This window comes from Dendrobium catenatum, unplaced genomic scaffold, assembly GCF_001605985.2.
Source record: "Dendrobium catenatum unplaced genomic scaffold, ASM160598v2 fragScaff_scaffold_1644, whole genome shotgun sequence".
In the NCBI taxonomy this organism is placed as follows: domain Eukaryota; kingdom Viridiplantae; phylum Streptophyta; class Magnoliopsida; order Asparagales; family Orchidaceae; genus Dendrobium; species Dendrobium catenatum.
Window position 1 is genome coordinate 265,196 of NW_021320106.1, and position 26,283 is coordinate 291,478.

General features: G+C 35.1%; 1 protein-coding gene across 3 annotated transcripts in view; it reads left to right on the plus strand.

Moving 5' to 3' along the window:
- Window positions 1–26,283, plus strand: part of LOC110109464 (peroxisome biogenesis protein 1) — a 63,896-nt gene that overhangs the window by 35,247 nt on the left and 2,366 nt on the right. For all 3 annotated transcript variants that reach the window (XM_028701188.1, XM_028701189.1, XM_028701190.1), the window contains 8 exons: window positions 41–195; window positions 2,360–2,584; window positions 4,402–4,602; window positions 8,531–8,656; window positions 8,791–8,852; window positions 13,038–13,155; window positions 13,289–13,573; window positions 25,385–25,460. In XM_028701188.1, the coding sequence (XP_028557021.1) occupies window positions 41–195; window positions 2,360–2,584; window positions 4,402–4,602; window positions 8,531–8,656; window positions 8,791–8,852; window positions 13,038–13,155; window positions 13,289–13,573; window positions 25,385–25,423 (1,211 nt within the window). In that variant the 3' untranslated portion in view covers window positions 25,424–25,460. The remainder of the gene's footprint in view (window positions 1–40; window positions 196–2,359; window positions 2,585–4,401; window positions 4,603–8,530; window positions 8,657–8,790; window positions 8,853–13,037; window positions 13,156–13,288; window positions 13,574–25,384; window positions 25,461–26,283) is intronic.

The following is a 26,283-nucleotide window of genomic DNA, read 5'->3' on the forward strand; positions in this document are numbered from 1 at the left end:
TTTTCTTTGGATTAATAACCCAATAGCATTTTAATTTCAGGGAGGTTCGATTTCCATGTAGAGCTACCTGCCCCTGCTGTGTCTGAAAGAGGAGCTATACTGAAGCATGAAATCCTGAAGCGTGGTTTACATTGTTCCGAGGATATAATTTCCGAGATTGCTTCCAAATGTGATGGTTTTGACGCATATGACTTGGTATTCTTTTCTCCCAGTGCTAATAATATTTAATGAATTGTGCAGGCTTACTGATATTTATATTTGCTGTTAGGATCTTTGTAAGAGTTCTTTATGATTCAACTGAAAAAGATGCCTAGACAGCATGATCAATAGCTTGACTTATACTTGCTCTTATATGGTGTCACCAACAATGATCTCCTGGTTTAGTTTTATTTTCAAGCTCTCTTTTTTATTGTTTAAAATTGTGCAATTAAATATGTGCCTTGAGTATTTCCTTAGGGAGAGGTGCATGCGAAGCGCCTTGAGGTTATAACCTTATACTGAGAGAAGCATGATAATCCTCAAACAATTGAGGTGCACCTTAAGGCACACATAATGAGGTGTATGCTTCTATTTCAATTTTTGTTGTTGGTGTGTTTTTATTTAACATCTCAAAGGCTAACTGGCCTTTTTTTATCAATATAAAAACCAATTTTTATGCTACTAAATATTATAAACGGTTGAATATTTGAAAGTCAAAAGTTAGGGAAATTGTTTTAGGAAAGTATTTTCAAGAGTAAAAGGAGAGATCAATTGTGATCTTCTCCTATGATTATGTTTTTATTTTAGGAAAATATTTTTAGGAATAAAAGGAGAGATCAATTGTGATCTTCTCCTATGATTATGTTTCCTAATTTTAGGAAAGAATCATTCTCTTATGATTTTATTTTCTAAAATTTAGGAGGGAATTAAGCTAGTTAATTATTTCCTTTATTAGGTACTCTTTTAGCATATATATAGATGTAGTACCTTTTGAACAATAAGACTAATCAATTAAGAAATTTTTTATGGTATTAGAGCTAGTTCTTTGAACCCTAATCCTTTCAGGCCGCCTCTCTCTCTCTGCAGCTTCGTCCAGGACTTCTTCCTCTATATTTCTAGCAACCTTATGCGTTCTTCTCCCTCATCTTCTTCTTTGCAATATAGAACCTCATTACAAACATCTGGTCTAAGATTTAAATCCTTGCATATCAGAACAAACTCAATGCCCGTGAGAAGATCAGAATAGATGACTAGATGAAGCTTTGCAAATCCTTTCTGCCTATTTGCTTTCATTAGTGTGTCCAAAATTGGAAAAAAAAGAAATTGTGGTTTGTGGCTGCTGCGGGGTTTTTCTCAACTTCTTGCTCCTCTGTAAGACATTGAGTTAGTCCTGCAAGCTTTGATTGCACAGCTATCTTGCCATGCGTGGGCCTTTCTTCTTGTGAACTTTTGGGTTTGTTTTGTTCAGCTTAAAACTTGATGTTTGTTGGTTTACTATACGTTACTTTTGAAATCCATTGATGATGTTCATTGATCATGCCCCATTGCTAACTCCATTAATTTGGAGAAAATTTCAACATTTAGTATGGTAGTACTGCTAACGCATTAGTTTGTAGATAGTTTAAAATTTTGATTTGATTACCTCTGATGATCTTCCTTCCTATGATGGATAGGTTTGCAGATGTTGACATTTAAACGCCTTCATCTTTTTCCCGCACAGCTGTGATTTGAAATGCACTATTTGGCACATTCGTCAGCTTTTTATTTGCATCATCTGTTTGACGTGCACTTTCTATACACAAGCACACTGCAATGCAGACAATTCCTTTTTTTTCACCTTTTTGTTTTATGTAAGATTGGACAGTACTAATTGTTAATTCTTCTAGGCACACGAAAAATGTAGCCTCCTTTTCTTTTCTTAAGGTATACGCAATACAATGTTTATTGCAGTATTTATTAAAATAATCTGCTGCAGATACTTGACTCAGTAACTTCAAACCAAGTGCAGATGCAATTAAATAAATTTAAAAGAAGCTCTGCAAGAGGCGACTCTCTCATATATTTTTGGCTGTTTTGTTTATGTTTTCATAATTATCCTCTTTACCCCATCTAGCTTGAGTAGTGCTATATTCAAGTTTATATTTAATGCGCTTATTATGAAATCAACTTGGATATTTTGTTCTTGACAATCAACATTTTTAAGTGGTTCCGTGTATTCAATTTTTAAGGGCTCAACACATTCAAACATTTACTGTGAAGAATTCAGTATAACTGTAAATGCCATGTGCATAAAAAATACATTGCTGTCTTTTTTCGTCATTGCCTTCTTGATGTAGTGTCAGTAGCTTCATGCACTGGGTACTCAAATGATTTTTTGCAGGAAATTTTGGTTGATCGTGCTGTGCATGCTGCTATTAGTCATTCATTAGCTTTCAATGATACGGAGCCTGAAAAGCCTGTTTTGATAAAGGATGATTTTTCGGAAGCACTGCATGACTTTGTTCCGGTTTCCATGCGTGGGTTAACAAAGGCTGTTGTTGAAGGTGGGCGCAATGGGTGGGAAGATATCGGTGGACTTAGCCACATTCGAACTGCCATTCAAGAGGTTTATAAAGTTATCACCTTACTATCCTTGAATGTTGTATGGAAAATATCTTCTAGAGAAAGCAGATCTCATAACTTATGAATAGTCAATTTTGTTGTCGTCTTTTTCTAGATCTTTTTTTTATATTGCAATTTTTTTTGTGAAAGGATGAGTGGCTTCACTGTTCGAGACATGCGAAATGAGTTTATGCATGAAAAGGTTGGAGTAGCTCCGGTGACATATAAGATTCGAGAGAGTCGCCTTAGATGATTTGGTCACATAAAATGTTGCCCTTCTAATGACCCAGTTAGGAGTATAGATATAGTAGATTTGGCCTATATTAAGAAGGTAGAGGTAGCCCTAGAAAGACTTGGTTAGAAAATATTAGAAATGACTTTTTTTTATTAGATTTAAATGAGGATTTGACTCTTAACAGGACACAATGGAGCCAAATGATTCATGTAGCTGACCCCACGTAGTGGGATAAATGCTTGATGTTGTTGTTTTTGTTATTGTAGAGTAATGAAATCACTATTGTAGTGTGTTAGTTTTGATGGTTTAAGTTTCCTATCCCTGAAATGATTAGAATTAGCATTGGAATGATTATAATTAGGATCATTTGGGGTAACCTATCACTTGGAGGTGTGGTTGAAATCTACCACCGGAAGAAGTTACATGCAGAAGTTTTAAGTGCGGGATTCTCGTGTGCCTTTCCATGTGTATGAGTGCTCTGTGGAGTTTAAACCGATTTATTCTTGGATGGGCAGGATTATGGAAACCTGAATTTTGAATTTTTTCAGCAAGTGGTAAGTATTTTCAAGCATTGGAAAATCGATGTATTGAATGTAATTCATGGCCAGGATTTCAGAAAATCTAGTAAGTGCTTAATATATGGTTTCTTTCTTTTCTTATGTTTGTTCATTGAAGGTCTCCGTCCTTAACACCATGATGTTTACTGCAAAGTTTCTACCATCTCGTTTCTTGAATAAATGCTTGCTAAGCAGAAGTGAGCTGGATAAGAAAGGAAACAGCGCACTTATTGGAAGCACTATTTTTATTAGTTTGGTTGTTTATTCATTCCTATTGTGCTGTTTTTTGTGTGTGCATGCATGCACATATGTGCACGTATGGGAGAGAAATCGATGGGGGGGGTGTTGGGCATGTAGCATTTTGCAGAGGTTTAAGTGTCGGTATCTTTGTCTTTATCCCAACTATATGGGGTTGGCTTTATGAAGCTCATTCTTTATATCAAATGCTGTCAATGATGTTTAGCCTATTATAAATCATTTTTAGCAATTTTTCCATATAACCTTAGGCCCATTATTTTTCCTGATGCCCTGATGCTAATTTTATCTACTATTATAATTCTTCATTTTCTTACATTGCTTATAATTCTTATATTCATGTCATTAAGGATATATATATGTAAGAGCTGTTATTTATTTTCAAATACATGGTGGTTTGACCAAGTATTTTCTTATTTCATTTTAGGAAGAGTCAGACCTAAAAAGACTTGTTTAGAAAATATTAGAAATGACCTTTTTTATTAGATTTAGATGAGAATTTGACTTTTAATATGACACAATGAAGAAAAAAGATTCATGTATTCGACCCCACATAGTGAAAGAAAGGCTTGTTGTTTGGATTACATCAAGGATCAACTTTAAGCCCATATTGATGTTACTTTGTGGCAAAGAAGTAAATGGTAACTGGCATTTTATTTTTTGATAATTGGATACATCAATAATGAATATCATTTTTATTTGAAGTTATTTTTCGAATTATCACCGTTTCCATTTTTATCTTTAATGTTAAATTTATGTAATTTTGAATTGCAGATGATCGAATTGCCTTCTAAGTTCCCAAATATCTTTGCTCATTCACCGTTGAGGATGAGATCAAATGTGCTATTGTATGGGCCTCCTGGTTGTGGAAAAACTCACATTATAGGAGCTGCTGCAGTTGCTTGCTCTCTTAGATTTATATCTGTTAAAGGGCCTGAGCTACTCAACAAATACATTGGTGCTTCAGAGCAAGCTGTAAGATATATGAATATATATATTCTTTCACCTGCACCATAAACCAAATGCCAAAAATTCTTATATTGTCTTTAGGTCTAGGTAAAAAAGCAAGTCATAAATTCTAACAAAAGAATTGTTTTGCCTGAATAGTTTATTGGGCTACTGGTCTATTTGGTTTAGGGCTTTTATGATGTATGATTTAGAATTGTAATAATTATTGAGGAATCAAACTTATGAAATTTACAATGAATTTTTAGGGGAGAGTAATGGAGCATAGTTTAAAAATGTGGGAAGATCCACTATGAATGGATTTTATGTTATGAAAATGGATCGAGAGGTATACAAAGCAACTGAATAAGAGCTTGTGTAATATAATTCAAGGTAACTTATAACAGTGACTTACTGATAACTTATTACCGCATAGTTATAATTGAGAATTTAATATACGACTGCTAACTTATAAAATTAATGAACATAGTTTGAGTAATAAGGATATCGCCCTTGACAAAGAAGAATACGTTTATTCAATAATAAATAACAGTGACTTACTTTGATTGACACGAAATCCAATTCCGATTACGGGTTGCATGTTTCCGCTAAGCGAAAGTCCTATAAAAAGAAGAATTAAATAGTTATATGCACGCACTTCAAAGCATCCAAGTTGATTGACTAGGCTACTCCATCAATGCTAATATTAACTATTGCAAAAATGTTGTTAACCTTATAGTCCTAATCACATCAAGCTATCAATACTTTAGAAGATCTCTCCCAACAATTAAATAAATAGGAAAATATCTACAATACAATGCAAAGATCATGATTACCTAGGGTTTTATCAACTTGAATCATCAATCATAAATAAGAATTTTTATATACAATCAAAAAAGCCCAACATACTAGTACTTTCAGGCTATATAAAAATCAATACCAATTGAATATAGCTTCGCATTAAACACGAAAGAACTCTTAACTAGGTGACTCGACACATAAGAAAAAGAAAGAGAAGAAAGAGAGAAGGAAAGAAACCCACTATAGAAGGAGAGGATATTTGAGAAACATTTGTTGATGACTGTTGTCGGGAGAAAGTAAGTTGTTGTCGGGAGAGAGGTTCGACAGCGGTAGAGGAAGGGGAAGAAGGTGCATGGTGGTTGTGAGAAAGATGATAGGAATGATGCCCTAGGTTCCTCTTTTCCTTAAATGGCAAGAGGAAAGATGTGAGTGGGAGAATCACGCACGAGATGAGCAAAGTTCTGTGATTATCATGATTGGAGGTAGGGAGAAACAAGCACGCGAGAAGGGGGGGGGTTGTTTGGTTGCTTAGGAACAAACCTTGGACCGGTTTGATCCCGAAGATTATAACAGAATCAAGCTTTGTCTTAGGTTGGCTAACTCGATTTATGGTCTCAAAAGGGAACCCTTGTTGATGCAACTAGGAGTGCTTGTGGTCCAACAAGTCAACACGTGTCGATAGCCCCTCTATGTCATCAAGCGTTCATAGAATGAATCCCTGAGCTCCATAAGGTTTGATGGTTTCTACCCATGTAGGGGCATGCAAGGTGACACCCATTCCTATATATGCCCACACTTGGTGACATGCAATATCATAAATATAAGAAAAATAATCTTTAAAAATCCTTTTTTCCTCCTTAAGAAACCATTTTGTCTGCATTACACAGAGGTTGATCACACCACCCCAACATTACTTACAATGAGAGGTGAAGAGAAAGACGATTTTTCGAAAATTATGAAATCTTACCTGAAAGATGAAGTACTATAGGAAACTTCTTGTGTATGTTTCCTAGTGCGAATTTTGCTGAATTTTGGTGACAGATTCTTCTTTTAGTGAATTAACCTCGTCCACTTGCTTGTGAGAGTATGCATATTTCTCCTGTATATATAGCTAAGATTGGCTAGAACCAGTCATCCACGACTAGCTTAACAGGTTGTGGTGGTCGTCTATGTTATTACTATGTTAGGTGTTAAGTAGGATTGTCTTTTGAATTTGTATGCCTGCCTTTCTTGTTGCAAGTTAGATTTGTCTCAAAATTTTTGTGCTAGTCATTTTGTTATGGGTAGGTTGAGTCTAAAAAATTCATGCCCACCTCTTTTTGCTTGAGTTGGATGGCTCTTAGCTCATTGTTTATGCTACACTACCTATGCTAACCTTTCTTGTCGTAGGGAGGATAGATGCCAAAAATATGCTTGGTTGTCTCATGCATCGCCATGCTCTCATTTCTTGGTTTGGGTGGGATAGGCTCGAGAGGGGGGTTGAGCGACAGTGTAAGTGTTGTTGAATTTTTTTGGCAAAATCGTACAACTTGGACAATTTGATGTTTAACTTGCAAATGGGTTGTAAAGCTGTTATTAAGATCAATGCTGATCGACATGAGCATGAATATAAACAAATAATTTAATGAGCAAAACATGAAAATTATTCTTAAGAATGCACAAATTAAGCAACTTTGAAGAAAATTTAGCACGATTAAATTGAATCACATAGCGTTGTGCTGCTTTTTGTTGTTGTGGAAGGGCTAGAGCTTAAATTAGGTAGAGTTGTAGGTAAGGTAAAATGCGATCCTACTAAAAACATGGATTCGATGTCAAGGTTCTTTGGATGTTCAAAATGATGCATGAGATCTAGTTTATAAAAACCAGCTTTCTCCATGTTTGGGCTCATGCATGCCCACATTTGATAATTATTGTAAAGATTTTAACTATAATTTTAAAGATTATTTGTAAATTTATAGTAAAGAATGGTCAGTGAAAGTTGAACTAAAATTCAATATCATTATTAGTACTGATTTGAAGGCTGCATAATTTTTAACCGTTTGTTTAAAGGCAACATTCCATAGTTTTATTAATTTAATTTTACTTACAGTATGTTATCCTAAAACTTGCCCTATTATAAGTTGTTGATAAAAGTGATACCTATCTCAGGTGCTTGTGAAAAATAAGAGCTTTGAGTTTTATTTAATGAACTTGTACAATAGTTTTCAAATGTACTTATGATACTTCCCTTCTATTATGCATTTGATGGTGTGTAACTTTTACCCCAAAGTGATAAAGGTTTTTTTAAAGAAAATGTAATTTTATAACAAGAAAATGATATGAGTACAACAATGACAATTGCCATGAATGGTCACAATGGAAAATTAAAGCAAGAAGTTAAAGGATAAAACATCCAACAATATATGAAAACAGAAAAGATCATTTAGATTTCCTTGCTTGAAGGTTGATTGAAAGAAGAGGGCAGGGGGAGCTGCCATAATCTAATAATCAAATTTTGTTATCTTGCTTGCAAAATATGTATAAGTCATGTTTGAAAAGGTCGTAGGGATATGGAGGGTAATCTTGAGATCCTGAGAAAAATTAATTAGTTCCAAATTTTGAGAACAAACTTGGACAAATGATGGACGAGCAACAACCATTGTGTAAGTATGACATGTTTGTACATTTGATTATCGTTTATGTGCTTGCATGTTTGATTGTTTCAGATTTTGATGGGTCTTGAAACAATCAGAGAAATTGTGCGAAAAAAATTAAAATAGTTTGGAGGGATAGCTTCAAATACTATCTTCTACCAATAAGTGCAAGACTTGAAGCCAATCTACAACTCATTTTCCAGTGGTGATGTAACATCTATTTCAACCTAAAGACGGGTAGTAACATCCACCTGCAAAGTTTTAATTTTTAATGAATTTAAATTTATCCCTAGGCCAGAAAGTTCTTTGCCTTAAGAACCTTGGTTTTGTACCTCTTTTAACTCCTTCAAGGTATTAGTTCTTTATAAAGGCTGCTTCTCCTGAATGATATTTTCATAAGTGTATGTACTGGCAGTACAAGTCATATTCTTGAGTTCCTTAGTGAAGTTCCAGGAATTATTCTATGCTCCTTTTCACTCTTAGAGCTTAAATCTGAAAAATAATATTCTACTCTATTGTTTCAGGTTCGTGATTTGTTCTCAAAAGCAGCTGCAGCAGCACCTTGCCTACTGTTTTTTGATGAGTTTGATTCTATCGCACCAAAGAGGGGTCATGACAACACAGGGGTTACTGATCGTGTTGTTAATCAGGTTAGTTTTAAAAAGCAGTACAAAAGCTGTCACAAACGAAGCTTAAGTGCTAAATGCCGAGCCAATGGATGATGTTTATCTTTTAAATGATGTTTTATTTTCTGCCTTACCTTTTCTACATAATTGATTTGCAGCTGCTGACTGAGTTAGATGGCGTGGAAGCATTAACAGGGGTTTTTGTTTTTGCTGCAACTAGGTAGGCTTTATAAATTCCTCAAACATTGAGTTTCGAGCATGCCTATATGCAATAGACATTTAACCGTATCTTCAGAAGTGAATGTTGAGGATCTCTATGCAGCTGTTCTGTTAGGAACTGTGTTCTACTGTGTTATTTCTATATCTGCTTACTTGACGTTAAAAAATATATGAAAGATGTTACTGATTTGCCCGAGAAACTCATCATTCTGTTAAACTTATAACCTTGTGGTTTGATTTTTCTTTTATAATGCATCTATTATGATCATTTAAAGTTTTTTTTTGTTGTGCTGTGTATGAAATTAAGAGGAGCCATTTTGAGATTCTGATCAGAGAGGTCTTGATCAAATGCAGTATTGGCCCATTTTTAGTGAATTAACTTTTCAGTAGCTAAAGTTGATAAACCTATCAAGTTCATTATCATCCTATATGCAGCATGTTACAACTTAAAATACTTGAATTTATGATAAATTTTTAAAACTGCTTGGTCAAAAACTTATACGTTGCATGTTTTCTAATGACTTTTTCTTTCATGAACTGGATGGTTAGTTTAATAATTTTAAGAAATAGTATCTACTTGGATAGCTTGTTGTCCTTTGCATGCTCTACTCTGTGACCTTGTGTACAAGGGTTCGGGGGTATAAGCTTTTTGCCGGAGTATGGAGAGATTGAATCAATTACATGTATTGCTTAGACATGTTGAAATTTGTTATGTGGCTGGAGAAATACATTTATTTAAGCAATTTCGTTGTTTAACAGCTAGGAAAAATTAGTAATAGTGTTCCTGTTAAAAAAAGTTCAACTATGATCTTTTACTCTAGGATTTTAAAGCTTGGTTCACCTGGAATTTCTTCTCACCCCCAAGCAAGGGATAGGAGGTAATGAACCATTGTTTAAGCTGTTATATGAGTTGCTTTGATGAGATTGTCTGTTGTGACTTTCGAGGAAGGGAGTTGCATTCAATGTTTTAGATGGCTATACTTTCTCAAGGTTTTTCCAAACTGTTCAAACTGCTTCATGATAATATCACTTATTTTTTTTATTACGAAAGGTGCTTATACTTTTCTTTATTTTTAAATTTTATGGATATTGCCCTTTATTTGTTGTCAAACTAATATCACAATAACCTATTTTTGGGCATGAGACTAGAGGAGACATTGCGAGCAGTGCTTATTGAAGATATAATTCTGAAATATAAAACTACTTGGAGCGGACTTGTAAAACATGGAGGAAAAGGTGCACCAATAAGGCGATGACATATAGTTAATGTGAAGGGAATAGGATAGAAAATGAGCTATCTAGGGGTAATATGCTTGTAAGTTGCAAGACTCAAATAAATTGAAGTTACATCGAAAGGTGCTTGATATTGTGGTTCCTGTTATAGTAACATCTATTGAAGTTAAAGGCTATAAAAATGAACTTGTTTTGTTTGGGAAAGAGAATCTAAGGGATGGTGGGAGTAGCTCCCATTGACAATGATATTATATAATATAGGGTTGAGGTGGTTTGAGGTTGTATGATGGATAGAAAAGATGTGTCCAAAGTGAGATGAAATAGAATTAATGCAATTGAATTTGATGGAAAATTGGTAGATGAGAGGTAATATGGCTGAAAATTTTATAGGATTTGCATAAACTAGATTTACAATCATTTGAAAACGCTCAGCAAGAATTAACGGAGAGAAAGGTGCATAAAAGTTGGCCTATATAGTTGAGAATTGAGATAAGGTTGATGATGGTTATGATTGGAAATTCATAAATTATTTTTAGATATTTGTTTTTAAAAAGATACTAGAAGATTAATTAAATGGGATTTTGAGATGTTATCTGCAAATATTGAGGATAAGATGTTTATATAAACATGAATTTTTTTAGTATTCTGAAGCCTATGGTCTGCCTGTGTTAGGGTAAATCCTATAATTTATAGATTTTTCCTTTCTAATATCATCTACCACTATTAAGTTCGCAAGGATTTCATCTATAAATCCTTACTAATAAAAATCTATTAATCAATTAAAAAATAAAATAATATTTTCTACCCTTAATCTAGTTCATAATTAAGCAGCTAAAAATCACCTCTCATTTCACTTCAACCTTTGCAGCACTCTTACTAGAAGGTAGATATCGATCTAGCATTAGGTTGCCTTCACTATGAATGGCGGAAAGGAATACCAAGGGTACAGTTAGACGGACAGTGGTTTTATTCTTTTCAATTAACATTGCAATTAATTCAACTGAAACATCTTCCAAATTATAAAAATTCATTGAATAATATGTTTAGTTCATGAATAAAGCATATACAAATCAATTCTATTTTATACATCTAAAACAATTAAAATAAAACCAAATATAAACCTTCTTCTCCTATATACAAATCCTTTTCTGTAACCCTAATTTAGAGGAGCCTTTCTTGAAACATGAAAATTTTATAGTGGGTTGAGTCACATAACTTAATAGTTAATTATAGTTCTGTAATATAATAATTTTAAATAATAAGAATAAAATGCATGAAAGTTATTATAAGTAATCATTAGCATTTCATTTTAAAGAAATTTAAATAGTTATGGTTGAAATCTATTCAGGTTATGTAAATCGAATTTTATTTTATAAAACATGAAATTTTGTAAGGAATTTATCATAACTTATTTTTTCAATGAAGCACTTTTCTCAGGAGCACCATGTAAAAATATGTACCAATTAAGGTATAATCATTTTCATTTACTTTTCCAAACTTTTTTCATTTTATGTGTGTGAGTACTTTATATCCCAAGCTAGTAATAAAATGGGTGAACTCATTCATTCATCATGCACATATATTATCTTTCATTCATTTCATATTTTATATACATTTTAGTTTGTATATGCATGAAGTTTCAATAAAATGCTATTACCTTCAACATTTAAAAAAATGATACTGTTTATACAAACAAAAGAAGAAATCATTTGATCTTTTCTCCCATGGAATTTTTTAGCAATATTAACAATGTCAAGTGTACATATAGAAAGTTTTCTACTATAAAGATGAAAACATAATCGCCCACTTTAACTTTTAGTTCAACGATTGATCTTTAGATGCTGCTTCCCTTAGCTTGTTATCTATAATCATATATATGAGATGTCCTTGGTAATTAATTTAATTCCTTCATCATATCTAAACAACAGCATAAATATCTTGTTTCACAAAGATATATGGTTCTACTAATTACATTGATTAATTTGTAATTTTTTTAATTTAAATGCATACCTCAGTTATAACAAGTTGTGAACCCACTTCTTGGTTCTTTCACTCTATTTTCCTTCACACCAGCAACCTAAAATATTTTATACTTATAAATTGCTAACATATAGAGAGCACTATTCGACATGTAATGGCATTTTGACATTCCATTTTCATCAAATAAGTTTTTTAATTTTTGTTTAGTGGGTGTACCTTATTCTACTTCAACTTCTGCAAAAAACCCAAAACCTTTTCTTAATCTATTTTTCTGTGCTACCACAACTCTCTAAAACAATTCTCTTAAAATTATTTCAAATATCATCAATAAAATTCTGAACATTTCTTGTTGATTTATGCGTACCTCGAATATCCTTCTTTTGTACAATCATTTCTTATTACCTATTCTTCAATTTTAAAACTCCGACAAAATTATATAGGAAATTAACAACTATATCTATGGTTTATCACTTTGGAAAAAAAAACATTAAAATTCACCTCTATTTTGGAAGAGAAGAAAATCCTAAAGTTTGGTTTCCCAATATCCTTGTACTTGACTTGGATTTATCTTTTTTTGTCGCATGCTAGTGCTCTTTTCACTAGTCGCACGATCAACCTCACTTGCACATGCGCTTGTCACTAGTCTTGGCCTTCCTTGCTCTGCCGCTCCCTACCTTGTGCATTTGGTCTTCCCCATTCTCTTTGTTGCAACAACCCTCTCTAGATCTTGCATTGATGGGGGCTGACTTGTAGTGGTTACACTTTTGCTTTGCTCTTAATGCTCATTTATAAGGTTTTATGTAAAATCAGTGGTGAAGGTTCACATTTATCCATTTTTTGTTATGTTTTATCTGGTAAAACACTACTTGTTTTGCCTTTGGTAGTATTTTCCCCCCACTATTAATCTGCTAACTTCAAATATGCTGCAATCAAGTTGTGATTTTTACTAACAACGCTGTGTGGCTCAAATTAGTCGACCAGACTTGCTGGATGCTGCACTTCTGCGTCCTGGAAGACTTGATCGTCTTCTTTTTTGTGATTTTCCATCATGGCATGAGCGCTTGGACATTCTCAAAGTTCTTTCAAGGAAGGTTTGCCTTTCAAATTTTATAGTCACCCTAGTAAAGTTTTTTTATCCATTAAACTGTTTATCTATCCTAGATTTGTTTCATTTCTATGCGTGGTATAAAAACTTAATGGTCTTCCCAAATTGTGGTATCTCAGCTTCCATTGTCTGCTGATGTCAATTTGGAAGTGATAGCATCCATGACTGAAGGGTTTAGCGGGGCTGATCTTCAAGCTCTTCTGTCAGATGCTCAGCTTGCTTCAGTTCACGAGCTTTTGGACAGGGAAGCCACTGGTAAATGGGAAAGAATTCCTATTATTAATGACATGCTTCTGAAATCTGTTGCTTCAAAGACAAGACCCTCAGTTTCAGAAACTGAGAAGAGGAGACTCTACGCGATTTATAGCCAATTCCTGGACTCAAAGAAGTCTGTGGCGTCTCAGGTCTTCCCTTTTTACCTTCTTCTATGCATTTTCACTCCCAAACTTCAATGCTATTTTCATGTTCTTATTTAGCTTTCTGCTGGAACTTAGTTCCTCATCAAATCTCTTAATAATCTACCCGAATATCCATACAATAGAGATAACCGCTGTTATGTCCTGAAAATGGATAGAGTTATGTCCACTTAAGTATTATTTATATTTAGGAATATTTAATGCTGATTTGTAATCTGATTCCTTAAATAATAATGCATGTTTTTCTTTGAGCAGCATAATTTTCATCTAAGTATTTGTTGGAGCGAATATGCAAGTTTGTGACGCCTTCAGATCTATTGTCACGATTGGATTTATCGAAACCTATAATTAGCTACCTCATCTACCAATAACAACAACCAGAGCTACTAAATTTCCCAAAAACATAAAAACAGTGTAATCAACTTTTAGTTCGTCAAAACATAATTACATAATTTAGATCATAGAAGTCTACGTTAAATAATTAAATGCTGGATTACAAAATCATATCTTAGAAATTCGGATTCCAAAATCCGGCCTATACACCTGATCTACTCGCAGGGCCTTTACTTTTTCATGAAACATTAAAAGAACAAAATAAGTTCAACTACCTCAATCGACTCCTCCTTCATCCCTCTTAGATGTCAAAACTCAGTTTATACATGTTAAAAGTAATTAATTTAAAAGCAGGAAATCAAAGAAAAATATAAAGGCTTTTAAAATGCATAAAACATAAGCAAAACTTGCATTTACCAGATTCTAGTATGTATACCTAATTTCGGGGCTAACACTTTTATAACCACATAATCACTTTCACAGAAGTTTCCAGATGTCGTACATAATACTTATTTTTAGAGATTCACTTGTATTTCACTTTCACTTCCCGTCAAAATTCATACAAAATTTTAGAATTCACTAATACATGACTCAGAATATGTCATAACTTTATTGTAGAAACTAGAAGTATGAATATATAAAATGCCATGACTAGAATGCACATGTCCTTATGCTTGCTTATATCTCCACTTGCCCTTATATCTCTTTTTATTTCCCATACCTACACACAAAAGGTGAGGCCAGAATCCTTACCACATCTGTATCAGTCAGATGGGATCAGAAGAGTACTTATAGTATGACTTAACCTCCCACACATGTTTCCTACAAATGGGGCTAGAACCCCTCCCACATTTGCACCAAACATATGGGGTCAAAAGAGTACACTTTTCTAGGGCTCTTTGTAACATAACAAAAAGTGCACTTTTTCATACATCAAAACATAACTCCTCCAATGCCATGAATGTTGAATGCAAATGCAATATAATGGTATTTAATTTAAGTGTTAGATGCAATATACAAAAAATATATAAATTACCAATAAAAGCCTGGGCTTTACCTATAGAACATAATATTCAATAGGCTTTCCTTTTTTCAATTTCTTCTTTCAGAGGAATTTTCACATGAACATTTCAAGACTTTTACATAAACACTACAATTGTCATAAATGCTTTAATTCAACTATATACTTAGAAATTCGTATGACCGTTGAAAACATGATTTCATATTGCCAAAACATCCATAATACAGCATACGATAACATATTAAAAATCACATGGTGAAAATTTTGTAAAATCTGAGAGAAACACATTTATGTTTATTTTTTTTTATAAACTTACTGGAATTGAAATCAAAGACAAGAGTTTAGGAGCTTACTTGGAACTATAATTTCTTGAACTAGCCCAACGAACGAATCCCAGACCTTGGCCTCCAAATTCCTTCCCTCTCTTTCTCTTGCTCTTTTTCCTTTCCTCCTACCTTCTTTGGTGTTGACCTCAACAGCAAGATTAAAATCAAAAGGGAGAAAAGAAAATCAAAATCAAGCAAAAATCCACGTAATCCCTAAAACCCACAAGAAATCCCGCTTACCTGCAAAATTGCGCCGCTCCGGTTGATTTTTCGCGATTCCTGCAGGAGTTCCGCTGAACCGGACTCTTTTCACGTCGACAAATAGGAGACGAAGAGGCCTCCATTCGCTTCTGCTCGGATCCTCTCAAACGACACTTCCACACACACGAACTCCTGCCCTCTCCCATTCGCTACTGCTTCCCATCTCTCCAACCGCAAGCCTCTTCTGTGCCCTTTTCCTCCTCCGGCCGAGAGAGAGAGAGAGAGAGAGAGAGAGAGAGAGAGAGAGAGAGAGAGAGAGAGAATAATTATAATTAATTATTAATAATATTAATAATTAATAATAATGTTTAATTATAATAATTTATTATTAATTATATTTAATTATAATTAATTATTAATAATTAATTATCTATGATTAATTATATGTAATTATAATTAATTATGGTTAATTAATTAAATCTTATTATTAATTATGTTTAAATTATTATTAATTATGTTCAACTATAATTAGTTGTAATTAATTATTCTTAATTATAATTAATTATTCTTAATTATAATTAAGTATAATTAATTATAATAATAATAAGAGACCTTTTATTTTGATCCACGTGCCGACAACACTGCCAACCCCGTGAAGGTACGAATATTTCTAAAACTCAAATTCTTGTGGCGGACCGAAAAATCGCTCATGCACGCCTTTCTTGCGTGTGATGGGATGGGACCCCGGTGCGGCTCCTACGACTAGGCGGGTAATCACCTAAAAAACCCTACTTTAATGTTCGCGGCGGGCCGAAAAATCGCCCATGCACGCCTTTATTGCGCGTGGTGGGATGGGACCCCGGTGCGGCACCTACGGCGAGGTGGGGTCACTCATAAGTACCACCAGGCGGGGGAAAAGCAAACTGCTTTTTCAAAAATATTTTTTAAAACCCTCATGCCTTTATTGGCGTGGTGGATAAAAAAAAAAAAATCACCGCCGCGGTGTCTCACAAATACCAACCGTGCACATCTTTATTGACGTGGCGGGTAGGTGGCCTCTTGTTTTTTCTCCTAAACGGGGGAGACGCTGGGAGGCTGTCGAAATTTTGTCTAAAATAAGACAAGGACTTGGAACAATTTGGGACTTGTGGACTTGATGCAATTGATTTAAATGAATATAAACTTTAAATGAACTTGAAAGACAACATAAGCTTGGACTTGAAACAAGAGAACTTGAATTTGAACACAGACTCAAATTTGAACAGAATTTGAACAATATTTGGACAGCAGGGGACATAGAACTTGAACTCACATGAGTTGAACAAAGAACTAGAACTTGAACTCATCTTTGATATGAAACAGAACTTACAATTTGACTACAAAGACCCGGACTTTAAATGATAAAACTTTGAATGATAAATGCTTAAATCAAACAAAAAGAGTACAGATGCTTTTTAAGACTTTGAATTGTCTAAATGAAACATCAATACAACTTTCTTGTATGTATTAATTGACAAAGTTAAAGAAAAATCTATACAAGTCACAGTCATCTTCAAAAGATGGTAGAAGACTTGTAACATTTTACATGACCATCTACAATCAATCAACAATGGTTGTAGAAAATGTGATGATATGCCAAACTCTTGCAAGCATAATTCACTCACAAGACAATCAAGATAAGTTTTCAAAGTGACAAAAAATTCAAAGGCATATACAATCAATTGCAAGAGACCATCAAATGTGCAAGTTCATCATGCAAACTACAATCTATTCCCAAGGAGGCTGAAATATTTGTAATGCTAAGATGATTCATACACAAGTAATAGAATTGCAAGGTGAATGAATATAAGCGAATACAATAGTGCTTATGTCATCAGTGACAGTTCAATGTACAGAAACTACATTGATAAGAAGCTTGTGACAAATGTAAAGATACTCATACGACACATAGTAAGATAGTGGTAAGTAAAAGTATCTGCTTCCTGCAGGCGTAGAATTCAACATGCAGCGCTGCAGAACCTTTGGCTTGTACATAGTCATTATGAAACTTACAAATGCTCATATCAGTTAAGCGGTAAGTCTATATGAATAAGGTTCAATGCCTTACAAAGGGAACCATTAGTGGATGCGACCTTGGATCATATAAAGAAGATAGTAATTCACCAAAGGAATACACTTGAGAAGAATATAATGAGTATGACTTGTTTGTAGTCAACACCAAATGCTTACAATAAATATAAGTACCTACAAGTTGTTGTAAGAGGGTCGCCATACACAAATATAGAAGAGTAGTGATAAATGCATATGCCTACATGTCACAACATAGGACCCATTATACATTCAACAAGATATAGTTTAAGAATAAGCATGAAAGAATTACAGAGAATGCAATTAAGTATCTACAAGCTACCGTAAAAGACCCATTGTGTACCCAATACAGTGATCACAAGCAAAATGTCGAAGATCTGCAATACATACGAACCTCTACGAATACAAATATATGTACAACATTCACCCGCGGGTAGCTATAGTCGAAGATCTTCTATATATATATAAATGCAGTATCCTATAGTCAACTTCAGTCTGTGAAGGAATACATTTACCTGCCTATTTGTAGCAGTGACAGATGTATTATATGAGCCAAATGCCACAATAAAGTACATAAAGAATGCAACAGATATAGGCTCCCATGAGCTTCTGCTGGAGCTCTGCTACGAATATTACATACTATCTACGAATGAATGTCAAACTACTAGAATGAATACAAACATCAACAAACACAAGGCAGTAGATTAGTTAGTGCACTACAATCTACCTGTATAAACCATACAAGTAGTACACGACAGTCTATCTGTATAAAGCAGCAAATAATTCAATCCACAAGCTGCTACAACACGCCACCGGATCCGCAACTTCTATGCAAGCGGACAGAAGGCGTCTACAAATACTTTTAAAGTACTCCCGCACGTGCATAGTAGTTTGTATACACATTGGTATACTAAAAGGGGTAAAAGAAATCATGGAACCCGTAAGGGCCCCAGCGAGCGTGTTATTGGTACACACGTGACGTCTAAGGATGCTATGCGGGTTATCAAATTTGAACCCGATCCTCCTAAGAAGATAAGTAGGAGTCGACAAGATTCAATAAATAATTATAAAATGCCCCCCAATCACCCGCATGGGCCTCGGCGAGCGTGTTATTGGTACACACGTGACGTCTAGGGATATTGCGCGGGTCAATAAATGAATTCAAATTCGAACATGATCCTTCTATGCTGATCAATAGGAGTCGACAGGGTTCGAACCTTCAAACAAGTACATGGTTGTGGCGACCGATGTATTTGTTTTAATACATTCATATTAGACTTTCAAGGCTTTTAACAATATGAATTCACTAACAAAGGACACAAAGCCTATGAAACCTGATCCCCTATCAATAAGTTGATAGGGTCAACAAGGTTCAAGCCATAAATGGAAATGATCCCAAATACCCTGATGATGGTCGTGTTGAATGCTTATCTCAACTGGAGCGGTTCATTCCAAACATTTTAATAATTCCACCCAAATACCCACAAATCCAATACTCCTAAAAATCCAAAACTCCAAAATCATCCCAAATTCCAACATATTTAAAATTGAAATAAAATCTATCAATCACTTAAAACAAAATCCATCTACCCTCCGCAACAGTTTACCGGTGTGGATAAATTAAAATTTACTTCAGCTCACAACGAGCTAAATGTCTAGTCAAAATATCACTAGGATCCATTCTCAAACAATCTCCTGCCAATAAGGACGTGGTACATGTCCTCTAACTGACGGTTTTGCCGCCAAATGGCACCACATGATAAACTGTTATGACCTGGGGCCCTCTGAACCGAGTGGTTTTGCCGCCAAATGGCACCACGAAATATCGGTTATGACCAAAGCCAATACGTTCCTTATTGGCATCAAATCCTTGAGATATGAATCAATATGATATAATCGATATTTCGTGGTGCCAATAAGGAACATTCACCCCAGGTCTACAAGGTACCCTTGGACGAAGCAACCCATGGCTGCCGATAAGGATCCTTCTGTCAGGTTGGGTCGACTACCTCCTCTGACTAAGTAGACCAGGGATCACGATGGCCCGGGACAACGGAACCATGGGATCTCGATCGGGTTTATCATCTATTCCCCCACCATTTTCTTTAAGTGCAAAATGGTGAAATTTCTAATTTTAAATATCAAACTTTGAACCTCCAACACCCAAATTCCCAAATTCTCCAACCATTCCAAATGTCCAATGCTGCTACTATATGTCATATACTACGTATATTCTACGTATCTGATTGACGACTAGCCTTAATCGAAAGTTCTCTCTCGTTATCGGGAGGGGTAATTAACTATAGGGGTTTGCGCCTATAGGAAACCAGAACTCAGATCATAAAGTCTTCACAAAATGATGGTGAAATCTCTGGGTAGTGTCTTATCTACAAACTCATCTGCCTTCCAAAATTTACCCCGGAACTTATTCCGTTAAAACTCCCTCGCCAAAAGAAAAAGCAAAATAAGCAGCGCAGTGGAAAGGCCGGGACCGAATTTTCGGAGCCCACATTTGGCAAGCATGGGATGGTAGTGAAATGAGCAAGTGAGTTGAGATATTTTAATATTAAAATTTCCACTATTTTGATCGAGCATCGTCGTGCTCAACTTTCTCAGCGCCACAACTCTCCAGAGAATCTTCTAAATGCTTCTTGAATATGCTCACTTGAGGCACAACACCGCGACGGTGAAACGTCGTCGCCGCAGCGTTTGCCTATTTTTTTTTTCAAAGCCCATATAGCTCAATGTTGAGGCACCTTTTCCCTCGGCGCTGCGGTGCCCACAACAAAAAATCCAAACTTGGATTTTCACCTTTTTAATCACAAACCTTGGTTGCTCTCTATGCCATTAACATTCTAAGACTCATAAGTATCAATTAATTTAAAATTGATGATTAGTTGCATAAAATTACCTGGATTTGATGACAAATATTACACGGTTGTAGATGCTTCTTAGTTGAATAATGTATGCTATAGTTTACATGCTGAAATATTAGGTAAAACACTTATAATACGAGTGATAGTTGAAGAAACTCAACGCTAATATGGTGGCTTAGTGAAAAAGCTGTTTTTAATTAAATTTGGGTGACAGAAGAACTAAATCATTTAGTGGAGAACAAAATACAAATATGCAGACTCTATTAGATGGGTATTGTAAGATGGATTCTTCATTGAGGTTGATGAAGGAAATAATGATGCGGCCACAAATCCTTGGATCATCCAATTTGAGTTCAACTAAAAATTTTTTTAAGGTGATCCAGGTTTAGGTGATAAAGTTGCAAGCTTCTTGCTATTATATTTTTAGAAGCTGCCAAAATACATGTCGTTAACATTAACTAGATTGAGATAAATTTGAAATTTGATAAATTTAACTTGATCAAAGAATAAATTTGTAGTTGATTTAAAGCTTTCAAAAGTAACAATCCTTACTAAATTTTTTGTATGGTTCAGAAAACTAAGGATTGGTTGAGAAAATATATACAGCACATATTGACAAACTTGATAAATCTCTATTGGAGTTTCATTAACCAATCAATGCATATAAAAAATGGATCGTCGACATCAAACACACGTTTGTACTCAATTCAATGTTAGTAATAACGATGATAGGAACTCCTTTAGTAGCGATGCAAGCCGTCATTGTATGGGTGGATCGGGGCATCTGGTGCACGTGCCTCTACTAACTTAGGTATGCTCTATCGAGTTGTCTGGTGGAGCAGCCTGCCTTCATTCCCCTTTATTTACCTATTGAGGATCAAATGATTTACAAAAAAAAATAAGATCATAAGAACTGAAACTTCAGAGAGACCATTAGAAAATGTACCGGTAACTCGGTAACTCAATTGGGTTGGCTGGTGGGGAGGCCACCTCTAATTTTCTCATCTCCTATATACATACATACATAAGTGTATATATATACCCATGGCTAGGATGGGGATCCGTGGGAGACTCACCTGGATCACGTCGATCTGTTAAATCTGTCGTCCCTTAGCAGATTAATCCCATGGCTAGGATGTGGATTTGTGGGAGGCTCACTTGGATCATGTTGATCCATACTTAGGTGGCTGATTTAGGAATGATTATGTTAGGGAAATAATGCATGATTCTATAATTTATTTATTTCTTTATTAGATATTATATATAGATCTATAAATAGGGATAGATTTGTGTAATAAAGTTAAGCATTTTTACCTCTTCAATTCTTTGAATTTAACACGGTATTAGAACCATGGTCGGCCTTCATTGTCGTTACTGTTGCAAGATCATCGTGAGGGGATATACGAAGGAAGTAGAGAGGAGAAAGCGACCTTCATTGCCTTGCTAGAAATCAGAGAGTACAATTCCAGGAAGCCTTCATTGTTATCTAGGGTCTTGCAAATATCCTTCATTGCTATCATTTGACTCGCAATGTCTGAAATTAGTTCCTCCTAGAGCATTGGCCAAATTGAGGAGCCTATGGTGCACCAAGGAAGAGATCTCTAAAATATGCAACATTTCTTTCGCTTAAATGGGAAAAATTATTTGAAGTAGTCTCAATTTTTGAAGACTTACTTGAAAGAGAAAGGAAAGATACATTACCTCCTTGGAGGAGGACTAAAAGGACATCCTAATTTTTGGGCATGCGGTGAAACGGACTCCATGATTATGTCATGGTTGTCGAATTTCATTACTCCAGAAATTATAGATACTTTTATGTTCCTTTCTACTGCAAAGAATATATGGGATACCTCCAGGCAAACCTTCTCAAAAGCTCAGGTTGCTGCCCAAATCTTCAAAATTAAGGTCAAGGCGAGGAGCACTAAACAAGGAAGAAATATTGTAACAGAATATGCCACTCTACTTCAAAACTTGTGGCAAGAATTTGATCACTACAGAGGCATAGTGACAAAGTGCCCAGAAGATATTGCTATCCTGACAAAACTTTACTGAGAAAGATAGTGTATGACTTTCTTGTAGGACTAAATGTGGATTTTGATCAGGTTAGAGTTCAGATCCTTGGCAAAGAAGAGACACCTTCATTAAATGAGATCATTTCTCTTATTCGTGCTGAAGAAAGACAACGAGGGGTAATGTTGGAGCCAAAGGTTGTTAAAGGTTCAACAATGGTGACAACCAAAGAGGCACCATGGAAGGAAAAGTATAAGGACTCCTTCAAATATAAAGATAAAGACTCCCTTTGGTGTAGTTATTGCAAAAAATCAAGACATACAAAGGAGGCATGCTGGAAGATACATGGAAAGCCTAGTAAAATGTGGAATCAAAGAAGTGGACAAGATAGCGCATCACAAGCTAACATTATAACAAGTCAGCCCACCTCAAAAATGCAAGAAAGTGGGGTTGGCAACTTTGGTGAGTTGGGCTTCGAGAGAGTACATGAGGTGATGCTTTGGATGCATCATAAGAGTAAGAACTTGACAATGTTAGGTGTCTAATTGGGTAAAGTCGGCTCGGGTTTGAGTTGATATATATCTCACGAGACGGGCTTGATGAGCTAACGAGTCAAATTTGAACTAGTTCCGACATGATATGTTAGCTCATTAGTGACTTTTTTTAATAAATATTTTATAAAATACACTTAAAATATATTATAAATCAAGAATATACATATAAAGTTGTTAAAAAATATTTTAAAATAATATATCACTTTTATATATGTGCTGATTTCTTATTATTTCTCAATTAATTTTTTATTCTTTTTATCATTTTATTGTAATAAATGTTCAATCATTTTTTTTTCCTTTTTTCATAATACATTAATCGTTCAGAGGTGACTCAAGTTTGGTTTAACTCATTTACACACCTAGAAACGACTGTGAGGTTTAAGAATGTGGCTTTGCATGGAGGTGCAAGTTGTGTGCGAAGTGGAAAGAGCTGGTGGCTTGAGGGAGTTTGCCGATGTTATGGGTTGTTGGAGACTCTACGGTGTGGATGAAGTGGTGAACAGGAGCGGGCTATGGAGGAGGAAGCGACTGTGTTTCCTAAGTGTGTGCTTGTATTTTTAATGGCTTGGGATACCAGTGACCTGGTAGAAGAATGTAGAACAAGAGGAGGTTTGTCATTATGCACTAAATTGAGAAAGAGTGAGTGAAAATTTATGATGAGTTTTTTTAAGATATTCTTATATATTATGTTTTGTTAGTGCTATTATTTTGCTTGTGTCAAATTTTTGTTCTTGCGGCTTGCATGAGTAAAATTTTGACTTATGTGAAAATGTGACATGGGGGTTATATCTTGTGTAATTTTGATGTTCTGGATGTGTCTAGCATAGCCCATTTTGTGCAACAGAGGATGTTCGAGTGCTTTTAATGTGGGCAAAATGTTTTGATTGATCTCATGCGGTGCTAGGGGTGCAGATGAGTCGAGTCGAGCTCGAGTCAGGAGGTGTTCGAGTCGAGCTCAACTGTCAAATACCTAGCTTGAGCTCGAGCTTGATCTTGAACTCGATTCGAGCTCAAAAATAGAGCTCGAACTCAATTCGAGCTCAAAAATAGAGCTCGAGCTCGACTCGTTCCACCGTAACCGAGCTCGAGCCGCTCGTCGAGTACCAAACGCGGCCCGGTTCGCCTTCCAACATGCGTGTCATGATCCTCCAAAATATTAATTCGTGGTTTTTATTTGCCTTAAAACTGCAACAGGAGAGAGAGAGAGAGAGAGAGAGAGAGAGAGAGAGAGAGAGAGAGCCCTTTTTTCAGTTTGCCAGAAGGGAGAATGATTGTTAGCCGTTAACATTTATTACATATAATAGAGGGGCCAAATCATAGAGAAGAGAGAGAGAGAGAGAAGCGTTTGAGATTTCAGGCGGTTTTCCAAAAAAAAAAAAAGATTTCAGGCGGGATTTTGAAATTTCAATAGGTGATTTGTTAAGCTATCCGTATGGGCTTATTATTATTATTATTATTATTATTATTATTATTATTATTTAAATTTAATAATTCTTTTGAAAATCCTACGTTAATATCATTGATTAATTATTTGGTGCAGATGTCGAACGTCATTCGGAGACCAATCAAAATACATCACTTCACCCACCTTTATTTTATATCGTGGCTCGATATCGCTTATATTAGGGATGTCAATTCGGGTCAACGGGTCGGGTTCGGGTCGAACCCGGAACTGACCCGGCACTGTTCGGGTGAACCCGAACCCGACCAGTTTTTAAAAACATTAAAAGAGAAGCATAATAGTAAGTTAAGTGTGGTAGAGATAATCCATCTCAGGTGGATGAGTGGCTTTACCCTTAGAGATAGGATACGAAATGAGCATATACGTGAAAAGGTTGGAGTAGCTCCAGTAGAAGATAAGATTAGAGAAAGTCGCCTTAGATGGTTTGGTCACATAAAACGGCGGCCTTGCGATGACCCGGTTAGGAGAGTAGAGGTTTTAGATTTGACTTATGTTAAGAAAGGTAGGGGTAGACCTAAAAAGACTTGGTTAGAAAATATTAGGAATGACCTTTCTTTATTAGATTTAAACGAGAATTTGACTTTTAATAGGACACAATGGAGAAAAAGGATTCATGTAGCCGACCCCACGTAGTGGGATAAAAGCTTGATGTTGTTGTTGTGTTGTTGTTGGATACTAATCCATCTCAAAATATTTCTCTTGGTTAGACTCTGATTTTTCGTGTCCTAAGGATTCAGCGTTACTTTCAAGTTTTCACCTGCCCTTGGATGTTTTAGAGTTTTGTGAAATAACTCTAAATATTGTATTGAAATATTGACTTAAAGGCCACACCTTTCTCAATGCTCTATATGTTGCATCAACACGAAGTGTTATGGAATACAAACAATGATTTTTGTTACTCATTTTGAAATTCTCTCTTTCCTTGCAGATAAGGGATGCCAAAGGTAAAAGAGCAACCCTTGCATAATTTTGTACAGTGGAGTGAACAGCAGAAACAACTAGTGGTGCGCATTTCTCTCAAATTATATGAGTTCTGTCATTATTATATTATATTTGTTCAGTTGTGTGCTTTTTTGCTTTAAGCCCATATCATTTTGCTTTAGTCATGGATGCTCTCACTAGACATTTGCAAGAGGTTGTACCCTAGTGTATGCCTTTTGCTGATGATATTCTTCTTGTTGATAAGACGAGAGGAGTTGAAGGTAAACTTGAATTATAGATGTCAACATTAGGGTCTAAAGGTCTTCGTCCGAGTAGATCTAAAATCAAATATATATATTGTAATTTTAGTAGTACTAGATCTAGTGTTGGGATTGTGATTTTGGGCGTTCAAGTCATCAATAATAATATACATTTTAGATATCATGAGTCTATTGTTCAGTGTGATGGTGAAATAGATGTCGATATTATTAGTAGTATTCAAGTTGGATGGTTGTAGTGGAGGGATGCATTGGGCTTATTGTGTGATAGAAAAGTCTCCCTCAAACTTAAGGGGAAAATTCTATAAGATGGTGGCGAGACTTGCAATGCTTTATGATGCAAAATGTTGATCTTTAAAAGAGAAGCATAATATTAAATTAAGTGTTTTAGAGATGAGGATGCTCGGGTGGATGAGTGGCTTTACTCTTAGAGGTAGGATATGAAATGAGAATATATGTGAAATTGTTGGAGTAGTTCTAGTGGAAGATAAGATTATAAATGCATGTTATTGAGGCATTGTTTTTATTATTGTATAGATTTTTTGTTACTGTACCAATTTATTATCATTGTATTATTTTACTACTCATGTCACCGAATTATTATTGTTATTGATTTAAATACTAATAC